The 27885-nt window shown below is 54.7% G+C and overlaps 1 protein-coding gene across 15 annotated transcripts; it reads left to right on the top strand.

Moving 5' to 3' along the window:
* HPS1 (HPS1 biogenesis of lysosomal organelles complex 3 subunit 1) lies at positions 1-27753 on the top strand. Of its 15 annotated transcripts, none has more exons than XM_069567463.1 (21): positions 30-332; positions 1582-1713; positions 1988-2094; positions 5832-5948; positions 9294-9431; positions 9637-9779; positions 13351-13459; positions 14488-14648; positions 15122-15224; positions 15902-15997; positions 16137-16206; positions 17666-17721; positions 19045-19212; positions 19306-19485; positions 20578-20639; positions 21123-21257; positions 21339-21404; positions 22447-22591; positions 25117-25230; positions 26467-26549; positions 27014-27753. In XM_069567463.1, the coding sequence occupies exons 4-21, from the start codon at positions 5832-5834 to the stop codon at positions 27174-27176; spliced, it is 2109 nt and encodes a 702-aa protein (XP_069423564.1). In that variant the 5' UTR covers positions 30-332; positions 1582-1713; positions 1988-2094; the 3' UTR covers positions 27177-27753. The 15 variants fall into 15 exon arrangements, 7 of the variants coding, with proteins under 7 accessions (XP_069423566.1, XP_069423564.1, XP_069423565.1 ...); XM_069567466.1 differs by having other exon boundaries at positions 303-491; XR_011252110.1 differs by lacking the exon at positions 21339-21404 and adding an exon at positions 1436-1478 and having other exon boundaries at positions 327-491; positions 21960-22591.
* The last annotated feature ends 132 nt before the right edge of the window (positions 27754-27885 follow it).

Raw genomic sequence — 27885 nt, 5'->3', positions numbered from 1 at the left:
GGTGGGGAGTGGCTTGCGCTTAGGCAGGTGGCGGGGCCCAGCGCAGTGGCCGATGCAGGGGCCTCTGACGGCTGCCGGGGAAGCCTGCACATTGTGGGCCTCGGCGCCCTCCTCGTTGACCGGAGGGCCGTAGCCACTGTCCCGCAGGAAGTGAGGGTCGCCGCCAGGGCTCGACGGTCCCTGTTACCTAGCGGGAGCAAACTGCCCGGCTGGCTGCGGGCAGAAGCCTAAGCCAGCCAGAGGCGGAGCGAGCTTCCAACGCGTCCCCAGGCGGTCACGTGGGCGGTCACGTGAGCACACCCGGAAGCGCGGCGCGGACTCCTGGCAGGCTGGTAGGTGTTTGGCTACCACTCGGTACGCGCAGTCCGAGGGCCGCGGTAGGCGGCGGGGCCTCGCCGGGACCCCTGCACGGCCCTCCCGGAAGTAGAGGAGTCCCCACCGCCAGCCTCACCCAGCCGGCGTGGGAACGTGGGCGCGTCGCTTCACTTCTGGTAGCCAGAGTTTCTGCAGCTACGAAGTGGGGCCGTGGCCACTCTGTTCGGGGAATTGTGGGGTGAAACTGGTGCATAGACTGTAAAGTGCAGGGCAAACAAGAAGGCTGCCAGTGGGCAGGTCCTACTCCTGCGTCCTGCGGCCTTTCAGGGGCGGCGGTCATAGGGGCAGTTTACAGGGAGAAGGGTGAAGATGAGTGTTGGGGCGGGGGCGGCGGGGGAGGGAAGGAGCGGAGAGGTTCCCCAAGTTGCCCCGGCCCCATCTAAAGCTCCGCGGAGTCCTGTGTTCCCTCCTTACAGCAGAGAGCAGGGAAACCACAAAATAACACCAGTGAGGTTCTCTTTCCAACAGACTTTTTGAAATAAAAGTAGAACTTAATGTCCACTAAAGAGGATTTCCATGTTAATGGGAAGATGGCGTTAAGGTCAGTCATGCCAGCGATGTGGTAGTTAAGTCTCAAGTTGCACAAGATGCTGAGCCCTTAACAGCCCTTTCTTGCCTTTTGTTTGCTTACAATGCTTGGCTTCCTGGTGAAGCTAAAGCTTTATATTGTTCCTGCTTTTTATCATCAAAATATGAGTGGTTCTGGAGCTAGTTTAGTTCACCCTGTTTTTGAGGAGGGGAGCTGGGAAATAAGAATAGTGACACCCCCACCTCACCTCTCTGTGTAAGACAGCTTTCCAGTTGGCATAGTGGTAAAGACTCTGCCTGCCAGTACAGGAGACACAGGAGATGTGGGTTCAATCCCTGGGTGGGAAAGATCCCTTGGAGAAGGAAATGGCAACCCATTCCAGTATTCCTGCATGGGAAATACCATGGACAGAGGAGCCTGGTGGGCTACAATCCATAGGGTTGCAAAGAGTAGCACATGATTGAGCACACACCTCTGTAAGAAAGTAGTTTGCTAAGGATGTGACTGCCTGTTTGCTCCCTGACTCACTAGAACCCTGGAGGGAGATGGAGCCAGAGGTTGAGCCCAGAGAAATGTAAGTGCCTTGGCAAAGCCAGAACTAGAACCAGGTCTCCTGTGCCTGTTGTGTTGGTTTACTGCCATTCATTGCATATCCTTGGATATCTCCTGTCTTCCAGGACTGCATCTCTGTCTTCCTGGGATGTGCTGTGCTATTGCCCAATAGTCACTCCTAGCAGGCTCCCTGGGGGTGCTCAGGATAAGCTTGCTGACCACACCATGGTTCAGAGTGACCCACAGGGAAACAGTAGGTGAGAATTACTGTTTGTGGCCACCGGCTATGTCCAAAGGACTGTGCTTGCTGGGTCCATGTTCTCCATTGTGGGAAGGCAGGGGTGAGCAGTATATGGAGCACTGGGACACTTCCTGGCAATGGGGAGTGTGTTCTGAGCAGACTGCCCAAGAGCCAGAGAGAGACCTTTGACTACTCAGCCCTCCACCATCTTGTCCACTCCCCAGAATGGGCAGCAGTTGAAATGAGAGCCTCTGCTTACTCTTATGCCCCCCCCACCCCGGTTTAACCAGGTCGTGGAATGCTGTGCTGCTCTCCATGAGCTGGTCACCAAGACTGTCTCCTGCAGCCCTTTCTGAGCCTTCGGCTGTCAGGAAGCTCTGCTGTGCTCCTTGCCACGGTAGGTGATCCTGCCTGAGATGGAAGCAGGAGGCACCTGCCCTGGGGCTACTCGGACTACGGGAGGTGGACAGGATGAGGCAGGCAGAGGACTGAGCTCTCTCAGGCTCTGCAGAGCTGTCTCAGCCCCGTCCCCTGCCTACCCTAGCCCTGCATCCTCATGTCACCTTTGCCTGTTCTGTTCTTCCTCCCTGGCATCTAGGTGATCATCACAGCCTGTTGTTATTTAGTGGCTAAGTCATGTCCATCTCTTTTGCGACCTCATGAACTGTAGCCCACCAGGCTCCTCTGTCCATGGGATTTCCCAGGCAAGAATACTGGAGTGGGTTGCCTTTTCTATCTCCAGGGGATCTTCCTGACCCAGGGATCGAACCCACCTCTCCTCCATTGGCAGGTGGATTCTTTACCACTGAGCCACCTGGGAAATCCCATCACTGCTTACCAAACCTCTAAGCTACACCTCCTGAATTAGCCCCTTCCTCCTCTCAGTTCAGTTCTGTTCAGTCTCTCAGTCGTGTCCGACTCTTTGCAACCCCATGAAATGCAGCACGCCAGGCCTCCCTGTCCATCACCAACTCCCGGGGTTCACTCAGACTCATGTCCATCAAGTCAATGATGCCATCCAGCCATCTTATCCTCTGTCGTCCCCTTCTCCTCCTGCCCCCAATCCCTCCCAGCTTTCTCCTTTGGCCTTCAGCAAAGAGTGGACCCACATTACCCCACACTAGGACAACTGGCCTCCATAACCTTGATCCCACCCATCCACGACACATACCCTTACCAACCTACAGGGACTCTCTGTTGTTCATGACTTCATTCTACAGCCCACTGTTCTCCAATGCGCGTACTCCCTTCCCATCAAGCCAGCCCCTCAAGTCCTGAACCTTGCCAGGCTCACCTGGGAGTCCCAGGGCAGCCTCTTCCAGGCCCACCTGCCCCCATGCAGCAATCTTCCCTTTCACGCTCCATTGCTCTCCTGGTCTCTGCTTTGTGTGTAGCAATTCCATGGGAGTAGGCTACATTTTCTTTTTTTCACTGTGCTAGAAACACAATGAAGCTAGGTGCTCTGAGTTAAAGTTGATAATCCAACTGGAGATTAGGGAGGTACCCAGTAAGAACCTGGAGAAGGCATTGGCAACCCACTCCAGTACTCTTGCCTGGAAAATCCCATGGGTGGAGGAGCCTGGTAGGCTGCAGTCCATGTGGTCACTAAGAGTCAGACACAACTGAGCGACTTCACTTTCACTTTTCACTTTCATGCATTGGAGAAGGAAATGGCAACCCACTCCAATGTTCTTGCCTGGAGAATCCCAGAGACAGGGGAGCCTGGTGGGCTGCCGTCTATGTGGCTGCACAGAGTCGGACACGACTGAAGCGACTTAGCAGCAGCAGCAGCAGTAAGTACCACCAAGCTGGTCACCTAGGGAATCGAAGAGTATAGCTGAGTCTGAGACCTTGAGATATAATGGTCCTTCTGAGGAAACTGGACGTCCAGCCATGGAAGAGTTAAGAGCAGGGCTTCCTCATCACCGTCATGTCTTACCGCGCGTGGAATGTGCTCGTGTCCGTGTGACATGCTGAGGTACAGGAGAAGGTCTGAAGCCCCTGCCTGGGGCAGGCAGCTGGCCCGAGAGCTCTAGCTTCACCAGACATGGTCAGGCTGCCCCAGGAGTTGAGAGTCAATGTCTTGCTGTACCTCAGGGGGCCAAGGCCCAGAGGAGGAAGCTGTGGATTAAAAGTCTACCATGGTGAATAAGAAAACACATTTTGCATAATCGAGCCTTGTGTGTTGCAGAGAGGGAGCGTGTGTGGGGGATGGGGAAGGAGGTCTGAAAGGGCAGAGGATGCTGGTGGAGGTGGCTGAGGAGGCAGCAGCTAAGCAGGGGTGAGAAGAACTGTGGCCAAGGTCACACAGTCTCTGTGTCCACCAGGGAAGGAGGAACTTGTGATTGAAACTCCCGTAATGCTGAGCCCACTGCCTATGGGCTTTGGAGCTGATACTCTGGGGCTGTTTTTGACTTGAGTAGAAGTACTGGACCACCCAGGGGGAGGTGCACTAGCTGCCCAGTGTTCCAGACCAGGCCTTGACGGCCTGCCTCCCTTGTGCAGTCGACCCCATGTCCAGATCACGAGCTGGGTCCTTCTTTACACTTTATCCCAGGAGGCTGGTAGTGTGTCTGACGCTGTGTTTATAGAGCCTGGATAACACAGAAAGGAGCTCAGCCTTGGCATTCAGTTCAGTTCAGATCAGTCACTCACTCAGTTGTGTCATACTCTTTGCGACCCCATGAACCTCAGCACGCCAGACCTCCCTGTCCATCACCAATTCCCGGAGTCTACCCAAACTCATGTCCATTGAGTCGGTGATGCCATCCAACCATCTCATCCTCTGTTGTCCCCTTCTCCTCCTGCCTTCAATCTTTCCCAGCATCAGGGTCTTTTCAAATGAGTCAGCTCTTCGCATCAAGTGGCCAAAGTATTGGAGTTTCAGCTTCAACATAAGTCCTTCCAGTGAACACCCAGGACTGATCTCCTTTAGGATGGACTGGTTGGATCTCCTTGCAGTCCAAGGGACTCTCAAGAGTCTTCTCCAACACCACAGTTCAAAAGCATCAGTTCTTCGGTGCTCAGCTTTCTTTATAGTCCAATTTTCACATCCATACATGACCACTGGAAAAACCATAGCCTTGACTAGATGGACCTTTGCTGACAAAGTAATGTCTCTGCTTTTTAATATGCTGTCTAGGTTGGTCATAACTTTCCTTCCAAGGAGTAAGTGTCTTAATTCATGGCTGCATTCACCATCTGCAGTGATTTTGGAGCCCCCAAAAATAAAGTCAGCCACTGTTTCCTCATCTATTTCCCATGAAGTGATGGGATCAGATGCCATAATCTTAAGTTTCTGAATGAATGTTGAGCTTTAAGCCCACCTTTTCACTCTCCTCTTTCACTTTCATCAAGAGGCTCTTTGGCTCTTCTTCATTTTCTGCCATAAGGGTGGTGTCATCTGCATATCTGAGGTTATTGATGTATTCTGCATATAAGTTAAATAAGCAGGGTGACAATATACAGCCTTGACGTACTCCTTTCCTGATTTGGAACCAGTATGTTGTTCCATGTCCAGTTCTAACTGTTGCTTCCGGACCTGCATACAGCTTTCTCAAGAGGCAGGTCAGGTGGTCTGGTACTCCCATCTCTTTCAGAATTTTCCACAGTTTATTGTGATCCACACAGTCAAAGGCTTTAGCATAGTCAATAAAGCAGAAATAGATGTTTTTCTGGAACTCTCTTGCTTTTTCAATGATTCAGCAGATGTTGGCAATTTGATCTCTGGTTCCTCTGCCTTTTCTAAAACCAGCTTGAACATCTGGAAATTCATGGTTCACGTATTGCTAAAGCCCAGCTTGGAAAATTTTGAGCATTACTTTACTAGCGTGTGAGATGAGTGCAATTGTGTGGAGGTTTGAGCATTCTTTGGCATTGCCTTTCTTTGGGATTGGAATGAAAACTGACCTTTTCCAGTCCTGTGGCCACTGCTGAGTCAAAAATAGGAGTAACTGGAGATTCCTGCTTTGCTGTGAGGGTGCTGTGAAGTAGCGCCAGGAAGGCCCTCATGGTCGTGCCTGGCGCACAGTAAATCCAGTAGGTGTTTGCTGGGATTATAATTTTTTTCCTTCCTCAGGCTGAGTCTGTGGGTGTGGGGCTGGAAGTGACCTTGACCTCGCTTCTCCTTGGCAGATGAAGTGTGTCTTGGTGGCCACAGAGGGCGCGGAGGTCCTCTTCTACTGGACAGATGCAGAGTTTGAAGAGAGTCTGCGCCTGAAGTTTGGACAGACGGAGAATGAGGGAGAAAAGGTGAGTGCAGGGCAGGCGGGTCAGACGGGGGACTAGCACAGCACCGTCAGGAGGTGGGGAGCCTGCCCACCCGCCCTGGCCAGCCAGAGGGGCGGACAAGGCTGCGTGTGTCTGCACCTCTCGCACCCACACATCCTCAGAGGTTAGCCCCTGGTGCTCTGGAGGGCTGTGCCCCACCCTCACCCCATGAGATTTTGAGCACCTCGGCATGTGCTTATCTTCCGTCTTCACTAATGAAGTGTCTCTTCAGGTCTGTGGCCTATTTTTATTGCGTTGATTGTTTCTTATTATTCTTGCCAACTTTTGAAAGTTCCCTAGGTATTATGGATATGTCCTTTAGTAGATACACGTTGTGCAGACATTTTCTTCCAGTCTGTGTCTCATCTTCATATCTACTGCACAGTATCTTTCAAAACAGATATTTTTAATATGATTACTCCGTGTTGTCCACTTGTTGCTTTTATGGATCATACTTTTGGTGTCATATCTAAGAAACCTTTGCCCAACCCAAGATCACAAAGAATTTTCCCCATATTTTCTCCTGGAAGTTTTCTAGTTTTAGGTTTTATATTAGGTCTGATGATGCACTTTGAATTTTTGTATGGAGTGTATAGATAGAAGTGTATTTCTTTGCATATAGATGTCCAGTTTAACACTTTAATGTGACGGCTCGAAGATAGTTGTCCTTTTCACTTAAATAAGTTCTACTGTACATTCTAAAGTAATAAGTTATTTTGAAATTTTTTTCTAGATTAATGTTGAACAATTTTTTATTGAGGATCCAGTAGAGAGTCCTTGCATGTCTGCAGCCACACAGGCTGGTTGCCTCTCAATATCCCTCCTGGTCCAGTGGGCCTGGTCATCAGCTGAACTAGCGCCATGTCCGCAAGTTAATTGACCTCAACATCACTGATGCTCTTTAGGAATAATACAACGTATCAGAGATCATAGACATTTAAGTGATTTTATTTAAGCTAAAAACAGGTCTATCTGTTAGGCTCCTTTATTGTTTAGTAGTCAATATGCATAATTGTTAAATTAAGAATTTTTAAGTAGTTTTAGTTCTTAAACCATTATATCACTATGGTCTAAAAATTTAAGAGGCAAATGATTTGATAGTGTTTCTCTTCCTCTTTATTAAAAACCTCAGAAAGGAACAAATTCCTGATTTTTCAGTTCCTAAATGACTAGCATAAAGAAAAAAAAGTCTTCAAAGTTTTATTTCTCTTGAATACAACACTTTTTTCCCCTGGTCCCATAAATAGCATGACTTAATTGTAGGAAATTTGGGAAGTAACAGAGAAATAGTTTTTAAATGACCCATAATTCTTCTACCTCGAGCCATTAGCTCTTCAATATATTTTCTTCGGGTCTCTATCTTTTACAAATAGTTGAGCTCATACCACACTTATAGTTTTAATCCTGGGTTTTTTTTCACTTGCCATTATAGCAAAAGCATTATTCCATTTTGTTAAATATTGTCAAAGGCATAAATCTTAATGGAAACATTATATTCAGTATATGAATAAATATAGCATCATTTATTTAGCCATTTCCCCAGTACTTGACATGTATATTGCTTCTAGTTTGCTATAGCTATTACTGTTGGGGACATTTGTGCTTGAATTTTATCCCACATCTCATTATTTCCTTAGGATAAATTCCTAAAAAAGAATCATTGATTCAAAAGCCATTCAAAGATATTGTACCACTTTATAACCACACCACATATCAATAATACAGGAGAATTCTCTTTACACCCTAGCTACACCAAAGATAATCATTCCCCCCTCCCAACCCCACCAAAACAAAAAAATTCTTGTCACACCTGTACACTTAGTGAAAGCTACTACTTTTAAAATGAGTTGCTATACACCATCTAGGTTTTTAAGTCACATTTCTATTAATGTAATTGATTCATGACAGTTCCAGAAAATTATGGTACATGAATAATTCAACCAGCATTTGCCTATGTGAAGGGATATTTATTCAACAAATACTAATCAAGAATCCACTATTTGCCAGCCTCTCGGGGCCAAAGCAGTGACTGTAGCAGCATGACCCTGCACTCGCAGAATTTAGAGGATGAAGATGAACCAGATGGCAAATAAACACCGTGGGGGTTTTTTTCTTAACCAGAGTGTGGGACGGGGCAGACGGGTAGGCTGGGCCTGGGGATGGTCAGGAGAGGAGCCGTCTGAGCTGGGACCTGTTGAAGGTGACTGTCAGCCCCTGCAATGGTGTACACAGGCCTGGGTTCCTGAATGTCGAGTCTGGGAGGAAATTACGCCCCACATGCCGTAGCCCCCTCATACTTCAAGTGCCGCACAGTGCCCCTGGCCGCTTGCCTGTTTTTCTTTTCAAGGCCAGGTCTTACTCAGCTCCTTGTATCCAAGTCAAAACTAGGACTCTGCTTCCTCCCTGTTTCAGTCGAGGCTCCTGAGATCAGCATGGGGAAAGTCAGCTGTGCTCTTGTGCCTGTTCATTCTTGTGTCAAGAACTTGACTTATTACCATTCGCCCCGACCTTATCCCATTTTCATTCACAGATCTTCAGCACATCCGTCCAGTTTCTTTTTGGTTTTGTCTGTTTGTTCTGTTCTTTATTTGGAAGGCAGGGGGAATGGATGAGGGAAGAGATTATAAAAGTAAAGGCATGCTTGTCACCGAACTAGGAAAGTACAGAAAGAATTAAAAACTAGGGGGAGAAATCATCCCTGATCATCCTCCTGTTCAGAAGCAATCACTTTAATGATGTTGAATTTTTAAGTGTTTTTCAGTACTTTGTTTTTTCTGTGCACTTGAAAGTACAGAGCATTCACAACCTTTTTTAAAAAACGCTACGCTGTATCGTAGGAATTTTCCAGGTCGCTGAAGTGCTCTGATACTTTAAGTGCCTTGTATCTTCCCATCGTTCAGATGTACTGTTGTATATTTAACTCTTTCCCTGGTACTGGACATTGACATTCTCTCCAGTTTCTTCTGCTATACATGCTGCTGCAGGGAGCATTTTTGCGCTTGTATCTCTGCCCCGTTTCTGATTGTTTTTCTTAGGATACTTTCCCTAAAGGAGACTTACGGCGACGAGGGGCCTGGACTTAGGTGCACATGTCAGACTTTCTTAGAGCCGGCTTCCTCTATGGAAGGCCTTTCCTTCCAGAATTAAGGCCTGAACAAGTCTTCCTGCCCCAAGATTTGGGGCAGGGTCTCCCTGTCAAGACAGTGACAGCCTCCTGGGTGGGTCTAGAACTGTGGCGCCCTTGACGTCAAGTTCCGGATATAGTCCATTCCTTCGGCCCCAGTGTCTGGCCCCCTGAGCAGTGTTGTTCTCTACCCCCGCTTGCAGCCTCCCGCCCTGGAGGACCAGCTTAGCACCCTCCTGGCCCCGGTCATCATCTCCTCTATGACCATGCTGGAGAAGCTCTCGGACACATACACCTGCTTCTCGACGGAAAATGGCAACTACCTGTATGTCCTTCACCTGGTGAGTGTGCCTCCCTGGGGCCCACGTTCCTCTGCCCCTTGGTTCCTCGGACGGTCCACACGCCTCTTCCTCACCTTGAACCTCAGACTCCTTTAGAAGGCAGATGCTGCATCTTAGCAAAATCCGCTGGGATCTGACCGCCCCCCAGCCCTCCCATCTCTGTCCCCGGGGGCTGGCTGACATCAGCGGATCTCTGCGCCTGCAGTTTGGAGAATGCCTATTCATCGCCATCAACGGAGACCGCACAGAGGGCGAAGGGGACCTGCGGCAGAAGCTGTGCGTGCTCAAGTACCTGTTCGAGGTGCACTTCGGGCTGGTGACTGTGGATGGACAGCTCATCCGAAAGGAGTGAGTCCTGGGGTACTGGGCCGAGCCCCTCTCGAGGCCTCGGTGAAGCTGCTGCTCCCACTCTGCCCCTGCTGCTTCCTGGCACCTGCCTGGGTCTCTCTAGCTGGCATTTGTCATGCATGTGTGCGCAAGAGGCTGAGAAGTGAGGTGAGTTGCTCAGGCACCCCCGGTTCCACCCCCGTCCCACTCTGCTCCCTGGCAAGAGCGTGGCCAGATGCACCCCCACTGTGTGTGGGTGCCCCGGCGGTGCTGTGGCTCCCCCACCTGTGCTGTGGGGGTCCCCCAGGTATATGGTGTGACTCGCCTCCCCCAGGTATGCTGTGGGGCTCCCCCAGGTGTGCTGTGGGGGTTCCCCCAGGTGTGTGGGTGGCCCCCAGGTGTGCTGTGGGGCTGCCCCAGGTGTGTGTGGCCCCCCAGGTGTGTGTGGCCCCCCAGGTGTGCTGTGTGGACCCCCAGGTGTGCTGTGTGGCTCCCCAGGTGTGTGTGTGGCCCCCAGGTGTGTGTGTGGCCCCCCAGGTGTGCTGTGTGGCTCCCCCAGGTGTGCTGTGTGGCTCCCCCAGGTGTGCTGTGGGGTTGCCGCAGGTGTGCTGTGTGGCCCCCCAGGTGTGCTATGGGGCTCCCCCAGGTGTGCTGTGTGGCCCCCCCAGGTGTGTGTATGGCTCCCCGAGGTGTGTGTGTGGCTCCCCCAGGTATACTGTGTGGCCGCCCCAGGTGTGCTGTGTGGCCCCCCCATGTGTGTTTGTCTCCCCCCAGGTGTGCTGTGTGGCCCCCCAGGTGTGTGTGGCTCCCCCAGGGATACTGTGTGGCCCCCCAGGTGTGTGTGTGGCTCCCCCAGGTATACTGTGTGGCGCCCCCAGGTGTGCTGTGTGGACCCCCAGGTGTGCTGTGTAGCTCCCCCAGGTATTCTGTGGGGTTCCCCCAGGTGTGTGTGTGGCCATGCAGGTGTCTGTGTTGCCCCCCAGGTGTGCTGTGTGGCTCCCTAGGTGTGCTGTATGGCCCCCCAGGTGTGCTGTGTGGTCGCCCCAGGTGTGTGTGTGGCTCCCCCACGTGTACTGTGTGGCTCCCCCAGGTGTGTGTGTGACCCCCCAGGTAAACTGTGTGGCCCCCCAGGTGTGCTGTGGGGCTCCCCCAGGTGTGTGTGTGGCCCCACAGGTGTGCTGTGTAGCTCCCCCAGGTATGCTGTGTGGCCCCCAAGGTGTGTATGTGGCTCCCCCCAGGTGTGCTGTGTGGCCCCCCAGGTGTGCTGTGTAGCTCCCCCAGGTGTGCTGTGTGGCCCCCAAGGTGTGTATGTGGCTCCCCCCAGGTGTGCTGTGTGGCCCCCCAGGTGTGCTGTGTAGCTCCCCCAGGTGTGCTGTGGGGTTGCCCCAGGTGTGTGTGTGGCCACGCAGGTATCTGTGTTGCCCCCCAGATGTGTGTGTGGCCCCCCAGGTGTGTGTGTGGCTCCCCCAGGTGTGTGTGCGACACCCCAGGTAAACTGTGTGGCCCCCCAGGTGTGCTGTGGGGCTCCCCCAGGTGTGCTGTGGGGCTATCCCAGGTGTACTGTGTGGTCCCCCCAGGTGTGCTGTGGGGCTCCCCCAGGTGTGCTGTGGGGCTCCCCCAGGTGTGTGCTGTGTAGCTCCCCCAGGTATGCTGTGGGGCTCCCCTAGGTGTGTGTGTCGCTCCCCCCAGGTGTGCTGTGTGGCCCCCCAGGTGTGCTATGTAGCTCCCCCAGGTATGCTGTGGGGCTCCCCCAGGTGTGTGTGTCGCGCCCCCCAGGTGTGCGGTGGGGTTCCCCCAGGTGTCTGTGTGGCTCCCCCAGGTGTGCTGTGTGGCTCCCCCAGGTATGCTGTGGGGTTCCCCCAGGTGTGTGTGTTGCCCCCCAGGTGTGGGTGTTGCCCCCCAATGTGTGGGTGTGGCTCCCCAGGTGTGCTGTGTAGCACCCCTAGGTGTGCTGTATGGCCCCCCAGGTGTGCTTTGGGGCTCCCCCAGGTGTGCTTGCTCTGTGGCTCCCCCAGGTATGTGTGTCGCTCCCCCCAGGTGTGCTGTGTGGCCCCCCAGGTGTGCTATGTAGCTCCCCCAGGTATGCTGTGGGGTTCCCCCAGGTGTCTGTGTGGCTCCCCCAGGTGTGCTGTGTGGCCCCCCAGGTGTGCTGTGTAGCTCCCCCAGGTATGCTGTGGGGTTCCCCCAGGTGTGTGTGTTGCCCCCCAGGTGTGGGTGTTGCCCCCCAATGTGTGGGTGTGGCTCCCCAGGTGTGCTGTGTAGCACCCCTAGGTGTGCTGTATGGCCCCCCAGGTGTGCTTTGGGGCTCCCCCAGGTGTGCTTGCTCTGTGGCTCCCCCAGGTGTGTGTGTGGCTCCCTTCAGGTGTGCTGTAGGGCTCCCCCAGGTGTGCTTGCTCTGTGGCTCCCTCAGGTGTTTGTGTGGCTCCCCCCAAGTATGCTGTGGGGCACCCCCAGGTGTGCTTTGTGACTCCCCCAGGTATGCTATGGGGCTCCCCCATGTGTGTGTGTGGTTCCCCCCAGGTGTGTGTGGTTCACCCCAGGTGTGTGTGTGGCTCCCCCAGGTGTGTTTTATGGCCCCCCAGGTGTGCTGTGGGGCCCCCCGAGGTGTGCTGTGGGGCTCCCCCAGGTGTGTGTGTGTGGCTCCCCCCAGGTGTGCTGTGGGGCTCCCCCAGGTGTGTGTGTGTGTGGCTCCCCCCAGGTGTGCTGTGGGGCTCCCCCAGGTGTGCTGTGTGGCCCCCCAGGTGTGTGTGTGGCCCCCCAGGTATGCTGTGTGGCCCCCAGGTGTGCTGTGGGGTTGTCCCAGGTGTGCTGTGTGGCCCCCCAGGTGTGCTGTGGGGGTCCCCCCAGGTGTGCTGTGGGGCTCCCCCAGGTGTGCTGTGTGGCCCCGCAGGTGTGTGTGTGGCTCCCCCAGGTGTGCTGTGTGGCCCCCCAGGTGTGTGTATGGCTCCCTGAGGTATGTGTGTGGCTCCCCCAGGTATACTGTGTGGCCCCACCAGGTGTGCTGTGTGGCCCCCCCATGTGTGTGTGGCTCCCCCAGGTGTGCTGTGTGGTCCCCCAGGTGTGTGTGTGGCTCCCCCAGGTATACTGTGTGGCCCCCCAGGTATACTGTGTGGCCCCCCAAGTATGTGTGTGGCTCCCCCAGGTGTGTGTGTGGCTCCCCCCAGGTGTGCTGTGTGGCTCCCCGAGGTGTGTGTGTGGCTCCCCCCAGGTGTGCTGTGTGGCTCCCTGAGGTGTGTGTGTGGCTCCCCCAGGTGTGCTGTGTGGCTCCCCGAGGTGTGTGTGTGGCTCCCCCCAGGTGTGCTGTGTGGCTCCCGCAGGTGTGTTTGGCTCCCCCCAGGTGTGCTGTGGGGCTCCCCCAGGTGTGTGTGGGGCTCCCCCAAGTGTGCTGTATGGCCCCCCAGGTGTGCTGTGGGACCCCCAGGTGTGCTATGTGGCCCCCCAGGTGTGCTGGTGTGGCTCCCCCAGGTGTGCTTTTGGGGTTCCCCCGGTGTTTGTCACAGCAGCTTGCCCAGCTCTGACAGTGAGCTCAGAGTGCTCCTTTGGTTGAAGCTGGTGACGCCACTTCTCTGTGGGTCCCCCTTCTCTGCCCCAGGCTTCGGCCCCCAGACTTGGAGCAGCGTGTGCAGGTGTGGGAGCGCTTCCAGAGCCTGCTGTGGACCTACAGCCGCCTGCGGGACCAGGAGCAGTGCTTCGCCGTAGAGGTGACGCTGGGTGCGGGGGTTCTCGGGCCACGGAAGTGTCAGGCCGCGGGGCCTGGGCAGCGTTGAGACCCTGCTTTGACGTCTGTCCCCCACCCCAGTGAGTGAGGGCACCGGCAGCCCCCAAGCTCATGCATTTCAGAGGGTTGCTCTTTCTGGCTTCATGGTACATTAGGCACTCTGATGGGCCTCCCTATAATAACACGGCTAGACTTTGGGTAAAACAGATTTCTTAGTGCAGTTTTTGGGTGCTCAGTAAATTATGGAAATTTCTGGTTAGCTCCCTCACCTCTGATCCCTTCCCCCAAATTATGCTGAGCTGAAACTAGAGTAGAAAATAGTGAACAGTGAGCAGCACTGAAGTCAAGATTGCCTGAGTGTAGATGATGGTATCACTACAGCCAGCAAACTACGCCTCCGGCCAGCAGCGACAGGGGAGCTGAGCCTCAGCTCCTACTTAAGCGCAGGTCTGAGGAGTAGGCTGCTCGTCAGTAGCACCCGCCTTGCTCCCTGTTGTAGACAAACAGACTCTCTGTAGATCAGTGGTTCTCCTCTTTGTATGCATCAGAATCATCTAGAGGACTTGGAAGATGGGCTTCTGGGCTTCACTTTTCTCAGTCACTGTAGGCATTGAGGGTGGGAGGCTCTATAACTTGCATTTCAAACAAGTTCCCAGGTGACGCTGGTTATGCTGGTTGGGGAACTACAAGTTGAAAGCCATTGATTTAGAGGACAGATGAAGAGCAAACAAGTATCAGCTCACCATTAATGGTCAGGCGCACAGGAGGATGAGCCGTGAGCGTGTCAGGGGAACCAGCCCCCAGCAGATGTAGACCCCGCAGGAGCTTGATACACCGGTACAGACAGAGCCCCTCAGGAGCACAGCCTGTGTTAGTCTGAGCCTCCCTGCTCCCAAGCGTCTGGCGCTGGGTGTGCTCTCACCGTGCCCGGAGTGAATGTATCACTAGACTTCGGTTGGGACGAGAGGAATCGGGGTGACATGGCTTCCATCCCCCTGCCCGCGTCCCCAGGCTGTGGAGCGGCTGATCCACCCTCAGCTCTGTGAGCTGTGCATCGAGGCACTGGAGCGGCACGTCATCCACGCCGTCAACTCCAGCCCCGGGCGGGCTGGCGAGGAGGCCCTGCACGCCTTCCTGCTCGTGCACTCCAAGTTGCTGGCTTTCTACTCCAGGTGAGCCCCAGAACCCCTCACATTCACCCTTTCTTGCGACCCCTTCCTGAAAAGCACCACCTCCTGGGCCTGGGAAACCTTGAAAGACCCATCACTTCCAGGAAGCGCTGATTCTTAGCTTCTTAGTTCTTCATCCCCCTCGGTTCACTCCCCTCTGAATTATTCCTTCCTGGAATACTGCCTCAGAGTCTGAACTTAGGGTTTCCTGATATGCCGTTCCTGGTCCCCGGTGGTGTTCCACTGGTCATTGTTTTTTTCAACACAACCAAGTTTTATTTTTAATAATGAATGAGTTCATTAATTTTGTATATTCCATGTCTTTCTCAGAAGAGGATAAAGTCAGCTGGCATGTTTATAAACTGCGGAGGGCAGGGACCCTGCCCCAGACCCCCTTACCTGCCTGCTCCCATCCACTGCCTCCTGCAGGCAGGGGCAGTGGGCACGTGCTGACTGGCTTCCTGTCCTCTCCACAGCCACAGCGCCAGCTCCCTGCGCCCAGCCGACCTCCTGGCCCTCATCCTCCTGGTGCAGGATCTCTACCCCAGCGAGAGCACGGCTGAGGACAGTGACCCCCAGGTCTCTCTTGGGGCAGCTCTGTGGGCAGCGGGAGGCCACCAGAAAGGCGACTCAGATGGCCATTCTGGAGAGCACTGGGCAGGCAGCTGGGGAGACTGGTCTCTGAGTCTCAGTCCTGAACATGTGGTTGGGCATGACTTTCCTAGCTGCTTTCAGGTGTAAGGGGAATTCTAGAAGGCAGGTGGATTAGTGGGTTAAAAGTGCAGGTTTTTGGAGTCACGTAGTCCCAGCTCTACCACCTAGCTGTTTGCTGTGCAAGTGCTCACCCCGTGGGAGCCTCAGTTCCCTCGTCTGTACAATAGGACAACCATGGCATCTACTTCTCAGGGTTGTCATGAGGAATAAAGGTGGCAGTTTACTAGGAGCCCAGCGGTGCCTGGGGCATAGTGAAATGCTCAGAAAGTGCTGGCCAGCTGGGTTGCCACACCATCCTCCTCATCAGTGGCAGTGTGGCAGTGATTTGGATGCCAGTTTGTTGGACTTTGTAGAATTTCTGTGGTTCTGGAGAAAGACTAGAACTGAAACATCCCTGGGAAGCAACGGCACACACTCAGAGCTGTGCAGTGGAGTGGGCGCAGGGGCTGGCGAGCCCCCTGAGGGCTGTGCCATGAAGCGCTGGGAGAAAGAGAAGCCAGTCAGCATCTTTAACCAGCTTTCGCGGGCCTGTCCTGTCACAGCTTTCCCCACGGAGGCCCCACCGCAGCCAGAGCATCCCCGTGCAGCAGGCCTGGAGCTCTTGTTCTGCAGACCCAACCAGGAATTCTACAGGGACCGTATGTGCTTTGTACCATGGGGAGGGGCCAGGAGGGGAGAGGAGGGGAAGATCTGCCTCTCCTCGGAGAGCAGGGTCCAGGGCTGAGCCCCCGGGAGACCCCCTAAGCCCTCAGCCCAGGTGCCCCTTCTCCCTCCCAGGAGACAGACAGCTTCTCCCCTGCTGACGAGTACTTCACACCAGCTCCATCCCCTGGGGAGCAGAGTTCAGGTGAGATCTAGTGTGGAGGAGGGACCCTGGACGGTGAGGGGGAGGAGCTGGGTGCCAACTGGCAGCCCTGGGAATCTGTCTTAGGGGTCAGTGGATCCCCACGCCCTGTAAGAGCCAGGCACAGACACCCACATTCCTAGAGCCCAGGACGCTGTCTGCTGCAGCCCCTCTGTCTTGCCAGCTCCCGCTTGAATTCAAGAACTTATTGAGGCCACTTCAGTGATCCATAAAAATTCTTATGACAAGTTGATTTCATTTAAAAGTTCAGCTTGCATATGTGTACTCTCACTGCCTTCCGTTTCTTTTTTTGTAGTTAATAAGTAATCAGCTAATTAAGTAAGTTTATTTCCAGCACAGTGGTTTAAAATATCAATATTCAATCTGTATAGTTTATACTTTACTTCCAAAGTAAGTGGATAAACAATAAAAAAAAAATGTTTGAAATATTATTAACAAAACAAAAAAGGAGCCTGGGACCTCTGAGACCACGTGGCAGCTCATCTCTGCTTGTCCACTTCTCCAGGGCCAAGGTCCCAGCTCTCCTGGGCTCTGTAAGCTTGCCAGGAGCCCAAGCACATCAGAAAGCGCTATTTTGGGGTGACGGCTGAAGTTCCGTTTTCTTCTCACTGCTTCCTTCCCTTGTTCCTCCTCCCGACCCCTTTCTCTCAGTGGTTAGTTTTTTCATGCCTCAACGCTGTAAGAATTCCTGTTCCACAGCACACACAACTCACAGCTTACAAACGGCTTGAGTTGCTTTCATCCATTTTAAGACAGGTGTTTGAAACATAAGATACAGGCTTTCCCCAAGAAACGTGATTATAAATGATGGTTATTTGCAGGGAAATATATGAGAGAACATAGTACAAAGCTATAATATTTCAAATATGTACTTGATTCAGTAGTTTTTGTGAGCTGTCCTAGGAAAGGAAATCTAGTTCGGTTCCCACCACACAGTAGGTGCTTCAGTAAAAGTTTGCTGATTAACTAAATGAACGGGGAACTGTAGACAGTTTGTGCTGCCTCCCAGCGAAGAGTGAAAAGACACTGTTATAGCCAGAGAGGGGCTCAAAGGGGTAGAGCAGACAGAAGCAAGGAGGGGATTGCGGGGCTGAGGAGGGGCTGAGGGACCTGCCCCCACTCTGCAAGGTACACGGAGAGGAGCTCGTGCCCAGCAGCCAGCCTGGGGGAGGGGGCGGGCAGGGGTGCCTCTCTTCCCTAGCCAGGCTGCCCTAGCTGTTCTACCATGGAGGGAGCTCGCCCTGCACTCGCCAGCTTGGGGTAGAATGAGAAGGGGAAGGCTCTCCAGTTCACACCGAGGTGCTCTGCCCAGCGAGGTGCTGTGAGCTGCCAGTGGAGAAGGGCCTCTTTTCCATTGTCCCCTGCTGACAGGCTGTTGGGCCAGTATTTACATTTTCCCACTGTTTCTGTCGTTCTGTTATTACCTACGGTCTGTCTGCAGGTAGCACCATCTGGCTGGATGGGGGCACCCCACCTACTGACTCTCCCCACATCCAGGTGAGTTTTTCCTGGGGGCCTAGGGCGCTTGGCCAGGATACCAGCTGATCTGAGATGCTGCAGTGGGCTCTGGGGACTCTGAAGGTTTCTCCTGGGGTGACACTCCAGCCATGCCTGTCTTCGGTGCTGTCTCACAGCTGTCCGGCCAGTGCAGGAAACAGCTCAGCCCAGAGGTGGGGGCCAGGGGTAGGGTGAGGCATGGTGGATGAGGGTGGCCTTCTCCCTCCTTCCTCCCCCTCCCCCAGACACACAGCCTCCACTCCTAAGAAATTCCCACTCTCACTGTTCTTGGGAGTGAAAGTCTAACTTAATTTTTAATGTTTTTTTTTAATAAGAGAGTAAATATGTTCACTGTAGAAAAATTGGGGAAAACAGAATTAAAATATGGAAAAAGAATAAGAATCACTCAGTCCCAACCCCAGATGTTAGCTGCTGTTAAACACTTTTGGAGTGTTTCCTTCTAGGCTTTCCTATGACTTTATAAATGTATTTATACACACACACACACACACGCACACACACACACACACACACACACACACCCCATATATATTTTTTCTTTTACCCGATTTGAGTCCTAACGCTCTTCATTATTTTTTGAGCATTTTCCCATGGACGAGGCAGTCCTTGGCAATGTGGTTTTTAACGAGACTGTTCAGAGTGCATCGCCTGCATTATGGTATCATTTATTTAGCAAATTCTTGGAACAACCAGTGTGTTGCATCCGGTCCTTTGCTGTCGTCGTAAGACTGCCGTGACTTCCTTACAGAGAAGCTTTTGTGGCATCCCTAATGATTCCCTTAATTTTCCACTTTTGGCTACTGAAGACTCTTACTCAGAGCCCTCATGAGGCTGGAGTCTTCTTATTTAGTCCTGGAAGCCCTCACTTGCACCCTTAGAATGACTTTCCCAGGTCCGGAAGGTTGTCAAATGATTAATTGTTAATAGGCTTTAAACCCTTTGTGTACATAACGTTGGGGAGGAGCCCCCCCCCAGCTCATGCCACCCCGTGTGCTTTCCCCACTTTCCTTTCTTCCTTTTCCCCTTTCTTACTGCCCACCACCCTTGTGTAGCATCCAGTCCTGACGCTGTGCAGAAGGGCCCCGAAGATGCTGAGAGAGAGACAGACAGCCGGATGGGAGCTGCCAGGGGAGCCTCAGCAGAGGGCCAGCATTTAGGAACTGGGACTTTGGGGGCTAGAATAGTTTGTCCCTCAAGGTTCCGAGGGACATAGCAAGTGGGCAGCTGCGGGGGGACCCAGCCTGGGGAGGACTCCCGATGACTGCCCCTTCCCTCCCCCTGACAGCTCCTCTTCCTCCTCAGATGGCTGAAGACACCCTCCAGATGCTGATCCCTCACTCCCCAGGACCCTCTGGCCCCAGAAGGATTTTCCTGGATGCCAGCGTGAAAGACAGCTACTGCCCCCTGGTGCCCCACACCATGTACTGCCTGCCCCTGTGGCCGGGCATCAGCATGGTGCTCCTGACCAAGGTATCAGCGCCCCCGCCTGCCCTGGGGCCATCCCAGCCTGGACACCCGCCCCCGGCCACCCCTGTCCACCCCGCCCTGCTCTTCTCCCCTCAGTGCCCCAGCACGGCCCTGGCCCTGGCCCTGTACCAGCTGCTGGATGGGTTTTCTCAACTGGAGAAGAAGCTGAAGGAGGGGCAAGAGGCTGGGAGCTCCTTGCGGTCCCACCCCATCGTGGCGGACCTCCGCCAGAGGATGGACAAGTTTGTCAAGAATCGAGGTGGGCAAGAACTTCAGGTGAGACACAGGCCCCGACGCCCCACCTTGGGGAGGGGAGACAGGGCCTGTTCTCATCACACCTGAGGGGCCAAGGCTCAAGGGGAGGGGGCCGGCCTCTGCCCCCCCCCCCCCCACCAGAGGACCGTGCTCCTGATCCCCCACAACTCAGCAGCGCACTTGATATTTCCTAAACGTTCTTGTGTGACTTTGGCAGAACACAGGTTCCAGCTCCCATGTTTCAGATAAGGAAACCAGGGCGGGGCTCAGATAGATGGTGATTTGGCCAAAGTTACTGGAGGGGTGAGCAGTGGAGGCAGAGCCCAGCTCGAGGGCTCGGTAATGGCCAGTTGTCTGCCCACTGTGCCCCTCAGCATGTGGCTGGCCTCACAGGCTGCAGGACACAGGGAGGCCGTTCCACCCATGGGGGGCTGAGAGCCCAGATAGGGTCGTGAGGCCCAGACACACAGGGGCAGCACGTGAACAGAGGAGGAGACCAGTTCCCTCCAGGCAGGGGCCTAGGAGGGGACGCGCCAGACGAGAACCCTGGGCCGATATCTGAGGCCATTCATGTAGCTGGCAGGGCTGGGGTCTGTTTGAGGAACTGAGATTCATGGTGGCTGAAGTTTGCACTGGTTTGAAAATAATCAGGGGACTAGACGAGGCAGAGTAGGCGACTGAAGCCCAGTCGGTCCACGATGCCCCTTGTCTCTTGGTGCCCGGCATGCCCCAGTGAGGTATCAGGAGGCAAAGAGCCCTGAAGGGGATCAGCACCCCTGCCCTTGCCTGCATCCACCCCGCCCTCAAGGCACTGACCTGCTGCTCCGACAACACTGGTTTACCTGTCTGCCAGCGAAGCTGAGAGTCTGGGGCTCAAACCCAGAAGGTGCTTTTTAAGTAAAAGCCTGCTGAGTGACTAGACCGTGGTGTACAGTGGGCTGAAGGGTGCTGGGGCCCCTGCCAGAGACCCAGCCTGGCTATGGACAGCATTTGTGTGCTGGGCCTAAATAAGCCGTGGAGATGGGGAGCCTTCTAGAGCCCGACGTCAGAGCCCCCCTGGACCTCACTGTGGGAACATTGTCAGGAAGCCGCCTGTCACTTGTCTGCTTACAGAGAACCTGGCAGGAGTTCAAGACCAAGGCCTTCTCCAAAAGTGAGCCCGGCTCATCTTGGGAGTGAGTGGTGGGCCCTGAGGTCAAGGAGGGCATCGTTTGGACGAGGGGGCAGGTTTCCTCCAGGCCCAGGAGGAGAAGATGCTTGGGGAGGCACTTCTGAGCATAGGGCGGGTCCTGGGAGGGTGGGTCCAACCCCTGCGATGCTGAGGGGAGGCTGGGGGCAGAGAAAACATGTTGAGGAGCAGGGCCTGAGGACCGACACCACTAGCAGAGACCCAGCTTCTGCACGGACCCAGTGTGACCTTGGGCAAGTCACTGTGCTTTGTATTTCCATAAAATAAACCAGGAGGTTGGAGAGTTGAGTTTCTCAGAGCCCCATGTTGGGGGAACATGGAAGCTGACTCCCAGCTCAGTGAGGGCCAGGGTGTAGTTCATCAGCCGCGTCCATCAGTCTAGGAGGAGGGTGACCACAGGGATGGGGTGCCATCCTGGGTGTGCCCTCCAGGATCCTTCCCTCTGTGACAGTTCATCCCTGGCCCCCAGGCTGCTCCAGGCGTGCAGGAAGGTGAAGCGGCAGCTATGCGCCGTCTATCGGTTCAGCTTCCTGACCGTGGCCCCAGGCCGGGGGGGCCCCCACCTGCCCCAGCACCTGCAGGACCAAGTCCAGACACTCATGCAGTAAGTGGCAGTGCGACCCCTTGGCGGCCGGGGTGGGAGCTGGGCCCACCTCACCCTCCTGCTCTCTTGCTCCCTCGACAGAGAAAAGCTGGCGGACTGGAAGGACTTCCTGCTGGTGAAGAGCAGGAGGAATGTCACCATGGTGTCATATCCTGATGCCCGGCCCTGGGCTGGCCGTGAAGGCCCCTTGGGCTGCTGCCCCACTCTGCCCACTTCTCTGCCCGCTGTCTGGAAGGACAGCAGCTTTAGGGAAAGAGCAGGTAGTTCGCACCTCAGCTTCCTTTTGCTGAAGAAAGTGAGGAGACTTTAGCGTCCTGTTAGTGTCCTATCTGTAGGAATGCTCCGAGGCTGGAATTTCAGAAATCCCTGGTGTCCCGAGATTGCTTCATAGAGGTCATCTGTGTAGGTGTTGTCCAGCCAGCAAAGTGGCAGTGGGTCTCCCAGGAGGGGCAGGGGCCTGGGGTCAGGTAGGTTTGAGGGGCTGGGCCCCCCCTCCTTAGATGTTACAGTACAGTGAAGTGTGAAGGCTCTGAGAAGGCCTGCAGTAAGTATGTTTGTTGGTCCCTGTTTAAAAAGCCATCTCTAAGACTTACCCTTTTATTAGAGAACTAGTTTCATCAATTACTAATCTTCCCTGAAACTTTATATGAAGCAGTTTTTCCAGTATTAAAATTTCCTGAGACTTCAGTCCTCACCGTGCAGGTGGAAGGGATGACAGACGGCCTTGCCAGCCACCAGCTGCTGCCCGTCCTCTCAGATGGAACCTTCCAGCCCAAGACGAGGCGTAGAGATGAAGATTGTGGCGAGGCATGAGGGTGGCGGCCAGTGAGGCTCACTCAGCTCCATAGCTCTGCTCCCACCCTGGCCTCACCACGTGTGCCATTTAAACTCATCCTGCATGAAAATGGTAAAACATAAACGTGCTGTGTTGCTTGGGAGCAGGACGCCCGGCGTGAAATATGCCAGAGCCAGAGATCCATGGTCCTTGCGTCTTAGACCTTCTTAGGATTGGGAGTTCAAAGGGAAAGTGAGACCTGGGAAAGAGGGTGTCCTGGGAGGGTAGGGTGGCTGAAAAGGAAACCTATGGGGCGGGTGGGGTGGGGGTGAAGGCGCCTAAAGGAAGCCTCGGTGAATGGAGGAGCTCCTTCCCTGCTTCTGGCTTCAAAAACACCTTAACTCAGCCCCTCACCTTCCTGGAAGACTTCCCAGGCCTGGTGCATTTCATCTACGTGGACCGCACCACTGGTCAGATGGTGGCCCCTTCCCTCAGCAGCAGTGAAAGGACTTCATCGGAGTTGGGCCGGTGGCCCCTGGCCACCTTCGTCAAAACCAAGGTAACCTGGCCAAGTCCAGGCACGCTCCCTGCATGTCAGACAAGGCGTGCCTGGACCCCTGCCTGGAAGGGCTAGTCCCCGCGCTTGGGCCCCTGGGAAACTCCCAGCACTCCCGTGGGAACTCTTACTGCTTTCTTCCTACCTCCGCACCCAGCTTGGTGGGCCTCTAAGAGAACGGTCCTGTCTTTGTCACCCTAGGGCCCCGGCCAGCATGTGGGGCCACCTCCCCAGATGTGTTAAAGTTCCTGGAGCAACACTGGGTCGTGAGGCCAGGGAGGGAATGGCTGGGGCCCAGTAAGGGTTTGTTGAGTTCACTAAGACAGAAAGGGGACACACAGGTTAATGGATTTGAGTATCAGAATGTAAAAGTAGGAGGTTTCTACAGAGGAAACAGTCTCCAGGGCTCCTTTTATTTCCTTTGATTCATCTTCATGGCAAACTAGTATTTTTGGTGGGGAGGCCTCTGCCACTTTATAAAAAGCTATATTTTATACATATATTATACATACTATGTTACTATATATTATACATGTTACATATATTTTACGTTATTATATATGTATATTTTATATATCCAAGTAAAGTGTATCGTAATGGTGAAAACAGGGTCACTGACAGCCCACTGGAGACCCAGCTCTGCCCTCACTAGTCGTGTGGCCTGGGGCGGTAGGGAGTCTTAAGTTTCAGCTTCCTCTTCTATTAAAGAGAGCAATAGCACCAGTAACGTCGTGGAGTTACGGCGTAGATCACAGATGCACGCACACGGTGATGCACAGCACGTGGCACCGAGTGTAGCTGGGGCTGGTCGAGCATTTCCTGGGGCCGTCCACACCAGCGTCTTCGTCTCCTTCCGGGGTAGCTGGGCTGGTCTTGGTGCGTTTCTCTCCATTGCTCTCCTGTGCAGTTCGTGCGTCTCCGTCTCCTTCCGGGGTAGCTGGGCTGGTCTTGGTGCGTTTCTCTCCATTGTTCTCCTGTGCAGTTTGTGCGTCTCCGTCTCCTTCCGGGGTAGCTGGTCTGGCCTTGGTGCGTTTCTCTCCATTTCTCTCCTGTGCAGTTTGTGCGTCTTCGTCTCCTTCCGGGGTAGCTGGGCTGGTCTTGGTGTGTTTCTCTCCATTGCTCTCCTGTGCAGTTTGTGCGTCTCCGTCTCCTTCCGGGGTAGCTGGGCTGGCCTTGGTGCGTTTCTCTCCGTTTCTCTCCTGTGCAGTTCGTGCGTCTCCGTCTCCTTCCGGGGTAGCTGGTCTGGCCTTGGTGCGTTTCTCTCCATTGTTCTCCTGTGCAGTTTGTGCGTCTCCGTCTCCTTCCGGGGTAGCTGGGCTGGCCTTGGTGCGTTTCTCTCCATTGCTCTCCTGTGCAGTTTGTTGTAGTTGAGGTCATCCTGCATACGCATGTGTTCCCCGCAGTTTTGTTCACTTTGTATCTGGTGCATTTCCTCATGTCATTAATTCTTTATCAACACGGTTCTCATCGGCTCCACAGCAGTCCATCATGGGAACACAGCATCATGTACTTAGCCATTTCCCCAGTGTTGACTACTGAGATTGCTCGCAGACTCTATCATAAATAATGCTGGTGCACACCCCTCTAGGCATTTATCCTTGTCCTCATCTCAGACTATTTTCTCAATATGGATTCCCAGAAATGGAATTATGAAGTCAAGTGGGAGGAATTGTTTTTAAGGTTACTGATATACGTTGTCAAATTGCTTTCCTGAAAAATAGAGCAAGTCCATGTTATTTGTTTGCATTTAATTAGACGCTGTGTGTGATCAGGTTGGGAGTCGCTCATGTACACCTGTCACTAAGCATCTTGGAGTGCAGAAGGCCTTTGCCAGCCCTGGGAGGTGGGGGGTGGGGGCAGAGGTGCCCTCCTGCTGCCAGCTTCCCTCCGGCAGCTCACAGGCAGCGGCGGAAGTCCTTGAATCAGGGAGGAGAGCCTCGCAGAGAGGACCTGAGGCACGTTGACCCTCGGTCACTGTGTTCCCATCGGTGCCCTTGGTGAGCCCTTGTTCAGACTTCACCTCAGAGCAGAGGATGTGCCAGGGCCAGGGCACTGTGCATTCAAACACTTTTCTAGCACCTTCCTGGCATAGACCCATGCCAGAGATCCTCAGCCCTGAGGGGTCCGTGTGAGCCCTCGACATCAGGAGAGTTCCAGGTGGCCACCCTCTCATCTCTGCTTGCGTCCCTGGCTCTGTTCTGGCCTGAAAGATGAATTTGCTACTTTATAGCTTGCATATATAGTGAAGATTCATAAAGTGTTGATACGTATATTTTGTCCTGCAGTAATGAGAGGGATAGGTAGTCCATCCATCCCTCCATCATCTGTTTATTATTAAGCTCCTGCCCTGAGCCAAAGCTGGGCCCAGGCGCCAAGAAGGAAGATGAGCAGGAGAGGCCCCTGGCCTTCCAGGAGCTCCTCGTCTGAGTGCTTTTCATCACTGGGATTTGAGAGCCCGAGCCCAGCCCCCGCCCGTGGGGTAAGGGCCGCCCTCAGGCCGCAGAGACAAGCACTGTCCCCTCCCCCAGGTCTGGTCTCTCATCCGGCTGGCGCGCAGATACCTGCAGAAGGGCTACACCACACTGCTCTTCCGTGAAGGGGACTTCTGCTGCTCCTACTTCCTGTGGTTCGAGAACGACATGGTGGGTGTGGCTGGCCCGGGCAGGGCAGTCCTGAAGCGCTCCCTTTCTCCTGGCTTCTGTTCAGTCTGTCTCTCCGGCTCTTCTTGTCACCAGTGGGACTGACAGCAAAGCCCAGCTGGCTGGGACCCAGAACTCAGGTCCGCCTTTGCGCTCAGGCTCTGTGACCCCTGCCCCCAGTTCTCTGAAAAACTCATGCTGTTCAAGAAGCATCCGGGTGACACATGAACAGACCGCCATGCCCCGCGCAAGCAAGGATGCTCAGCCCGCACTTTCTGTGATACCAGGCCTCACTTCCTGCTCCCATTGCTGAGACAGATAAACGGAGAGAGCAGTTAACCAGCCTGCCCAGGGCAAGGCTGCCCACACCTCGCATGCCCTGTCTCTGCTCCTGGCAGCACGCCCTCCTTCCCCTCAGCCTAAGGTTGTGGCATCCCTTGCCATGGTGCAGTGTGGCTGTTGGGGTCTCACCGTTCTCAGCCTCACACACCTGCACAGCCCATGTGTTGGTTGGGACAAGTGTCTCCGATCCCATTTTGCAGGTGGTGGAACTGATGCCCTGAGATCAAACACCACAGCCAGGGCACCAAGGTCCTAAGTGATGATGTCAGAACCCAGGCTTGGCTTCCAGAACCCAGGCAGGCTCCCATCTTTGGCCTGTGCCCTCCTCAGAGGTGCCCAGGACGTGGGGCTGAGCATCACCTCAGCCTCTAGGGAGAGACAGGCTCTGTGTGTGTGTGGTTGACTCCATGGGGTAATGGGCAGGCCTCACCATCCCAGTGGGCACAGGACTGCAGGAACCCCATGACGACACCTGGCGCATGGTGGGAGCCCAACAGAGCCTGAGTCGCTTCCCCGACGTGTCCTCCCCTGGGATTCCCAGTCCTTTCAGAGAGAGACTTGGCCTTTGGTCACACTTTGCTCTTACTGACACTTCCCCAGTCACCATCCTTCATGCTGAGCCAGGTCCACTGGTTGGTGGAGAGCTACCACCATGATGCCTGGCATGACCCCAGGAACTTTATGTTCATCACGTCTAATGTTCTTGGGAGTTTATTCTTATCCCCAGTTCCCAGATGAGAAGACAGGGTAGAAAGAGGTCAGTGCATTTTCCCAGCACCAAGCACTTGCTAAACAGGGCTGAGCCTGGCCTCAGACCCGCTGTGTCTGACTCAGGCCCATGGTCTTCCCACCGTGCCCACTGCCTCCCCACTCAAGAAGTTCCTCCTCCTTCCCCAGGGCCACAAACTCCAGATCATGGAGGTACCTGTGCTGTCTGATGACTCAGCTCCCATCGGCATGCTGGGAGGAGACTACTACAGGTGATGCCAACCCGGAGGGCTGCTGGGAACAGAGGGGGACAGATGACAGATGATAAGTGCCCGTCTCAGCAGAGGGAGCAGCCCTTCCTTCAGGAGTGTTTCCTTGCCCCCCCGCCCCAAGCCCAGCCCCCCTTGTTAGAAGCTCCTCGTGGCCGGGCACTCAGAGAAAGAGAGTGGGGTGCTCTTGGGGTTCCTCCCCTTCTGTTGCACACTGAGATGGCATTTGCAGCTGTCTCTGCTGGGCTCCTGGGACCTTCCCTAGCTGGCTCGGGTCCCATAGCTGGGGCCCTGCCATCTGGGGTTAGGATTCCAGAGGGTGGGCCCTGGCAGCCTGGGGCTGAGCCTCAAAACTGGGGAGTCAGCAAGGAGCAAGGAAGTCCTTTCCAGCCTGGTGCTAGAGTCCAGTGAGGTGACCTCATGCCCATGTCTCCCTCCTGAATCCTGTCCTCCTTCCCCCTCTCCAGGAAGCTGCTGCGGTATTACAGCAAGGGCCACCCGGCCGAGGCTGTCAGGTGCCACGAGCTGCTGGCCCTCCACCTGTCGGTTGTGCCCACAGACGTGCTGGTGCAGCAGGCTGGCGAGCTGGCCCGGCGCCTGGGCGAGGCCTCCCGCCTCCCCCTGCTCTAGGACTAGGAGGGCGGCCCCGTGCATCGGCCTCTGCCCCCGGTTCTCCAGGCCTGCCTGGCTCACAGACATCACCACGGCAAGAGCCGCCTCCTGTCCACAGCGGCCCTGGGGATGGCACTGTCTCCAGGGCAGCCCCAGAATTTCTTAAAGAAACTCACTTAGAGCCACCTCCATTGCGGGTAACAAGCAAACCCCAAACCCTTCCCTCTGGAGAAAGAAGAAGGCCAGTTTCCTTAGCTAGAGCAGCTGTGGATGTGCGCTTAGACCCAGGGCCACCCCACTTTGGGAACGGCCTCTCCGTTTACCCCAGGAGACCGACAGGAAGTGCCCAGCTCTTCTTGGAGTGGGGAGAGCGCCTCAGGAAGCCCGTCTCCTCCCGCGTGAAAGGTGCTCCCCTAGCTGGGTTGAGCCCTGGCTCTGCCGTGTCCTCGCTGTGGCTCTGGACACTGTGGCTCTGGACAGTGGCTCTCTCCCCCACCTCTGAGCCTATCTCCCCGCAGTGTGACTGCGCCCCCGTCCGGACAGTCGTGGGGCTGCAGGACGGTGGCAGGCATGCAATAAATTTTGGTCACAGTGATTGTGGTTCCGTCCCCTGGCCCTTCTTGGTGGCCTCTTTGTTCCCTTCTTGGTTCTAGCTCCTGCAGCAGCCCTGCCCCAGAGGTTCCTGTCACTCAGTCCCACGGATCCCAGGCTATGAGGTTTCTCAGAG

This window comes from Ovis canadensis, chromosome 22, assembly GCF_042477335.2.
Source record: "Ovis canadensis isolate MfBH-ARS-UI-01 breed Bighorn chromosome 22, ARS-UI_OviCan_v2, whole genome shotgun sequence".
In the NCBI taxonomy this organism is placed as follows: Eukaryota; Metazoa; Chordata; class Mammalia; order Artiodactyla; family Bovidae; genus Ovis; species Ovis canadensis.
The sequence above is the reverse complement of the archived record's forward strand: the minus strand, read 5'-3'. Positions and strand labels throughout refer to the sequence as shown.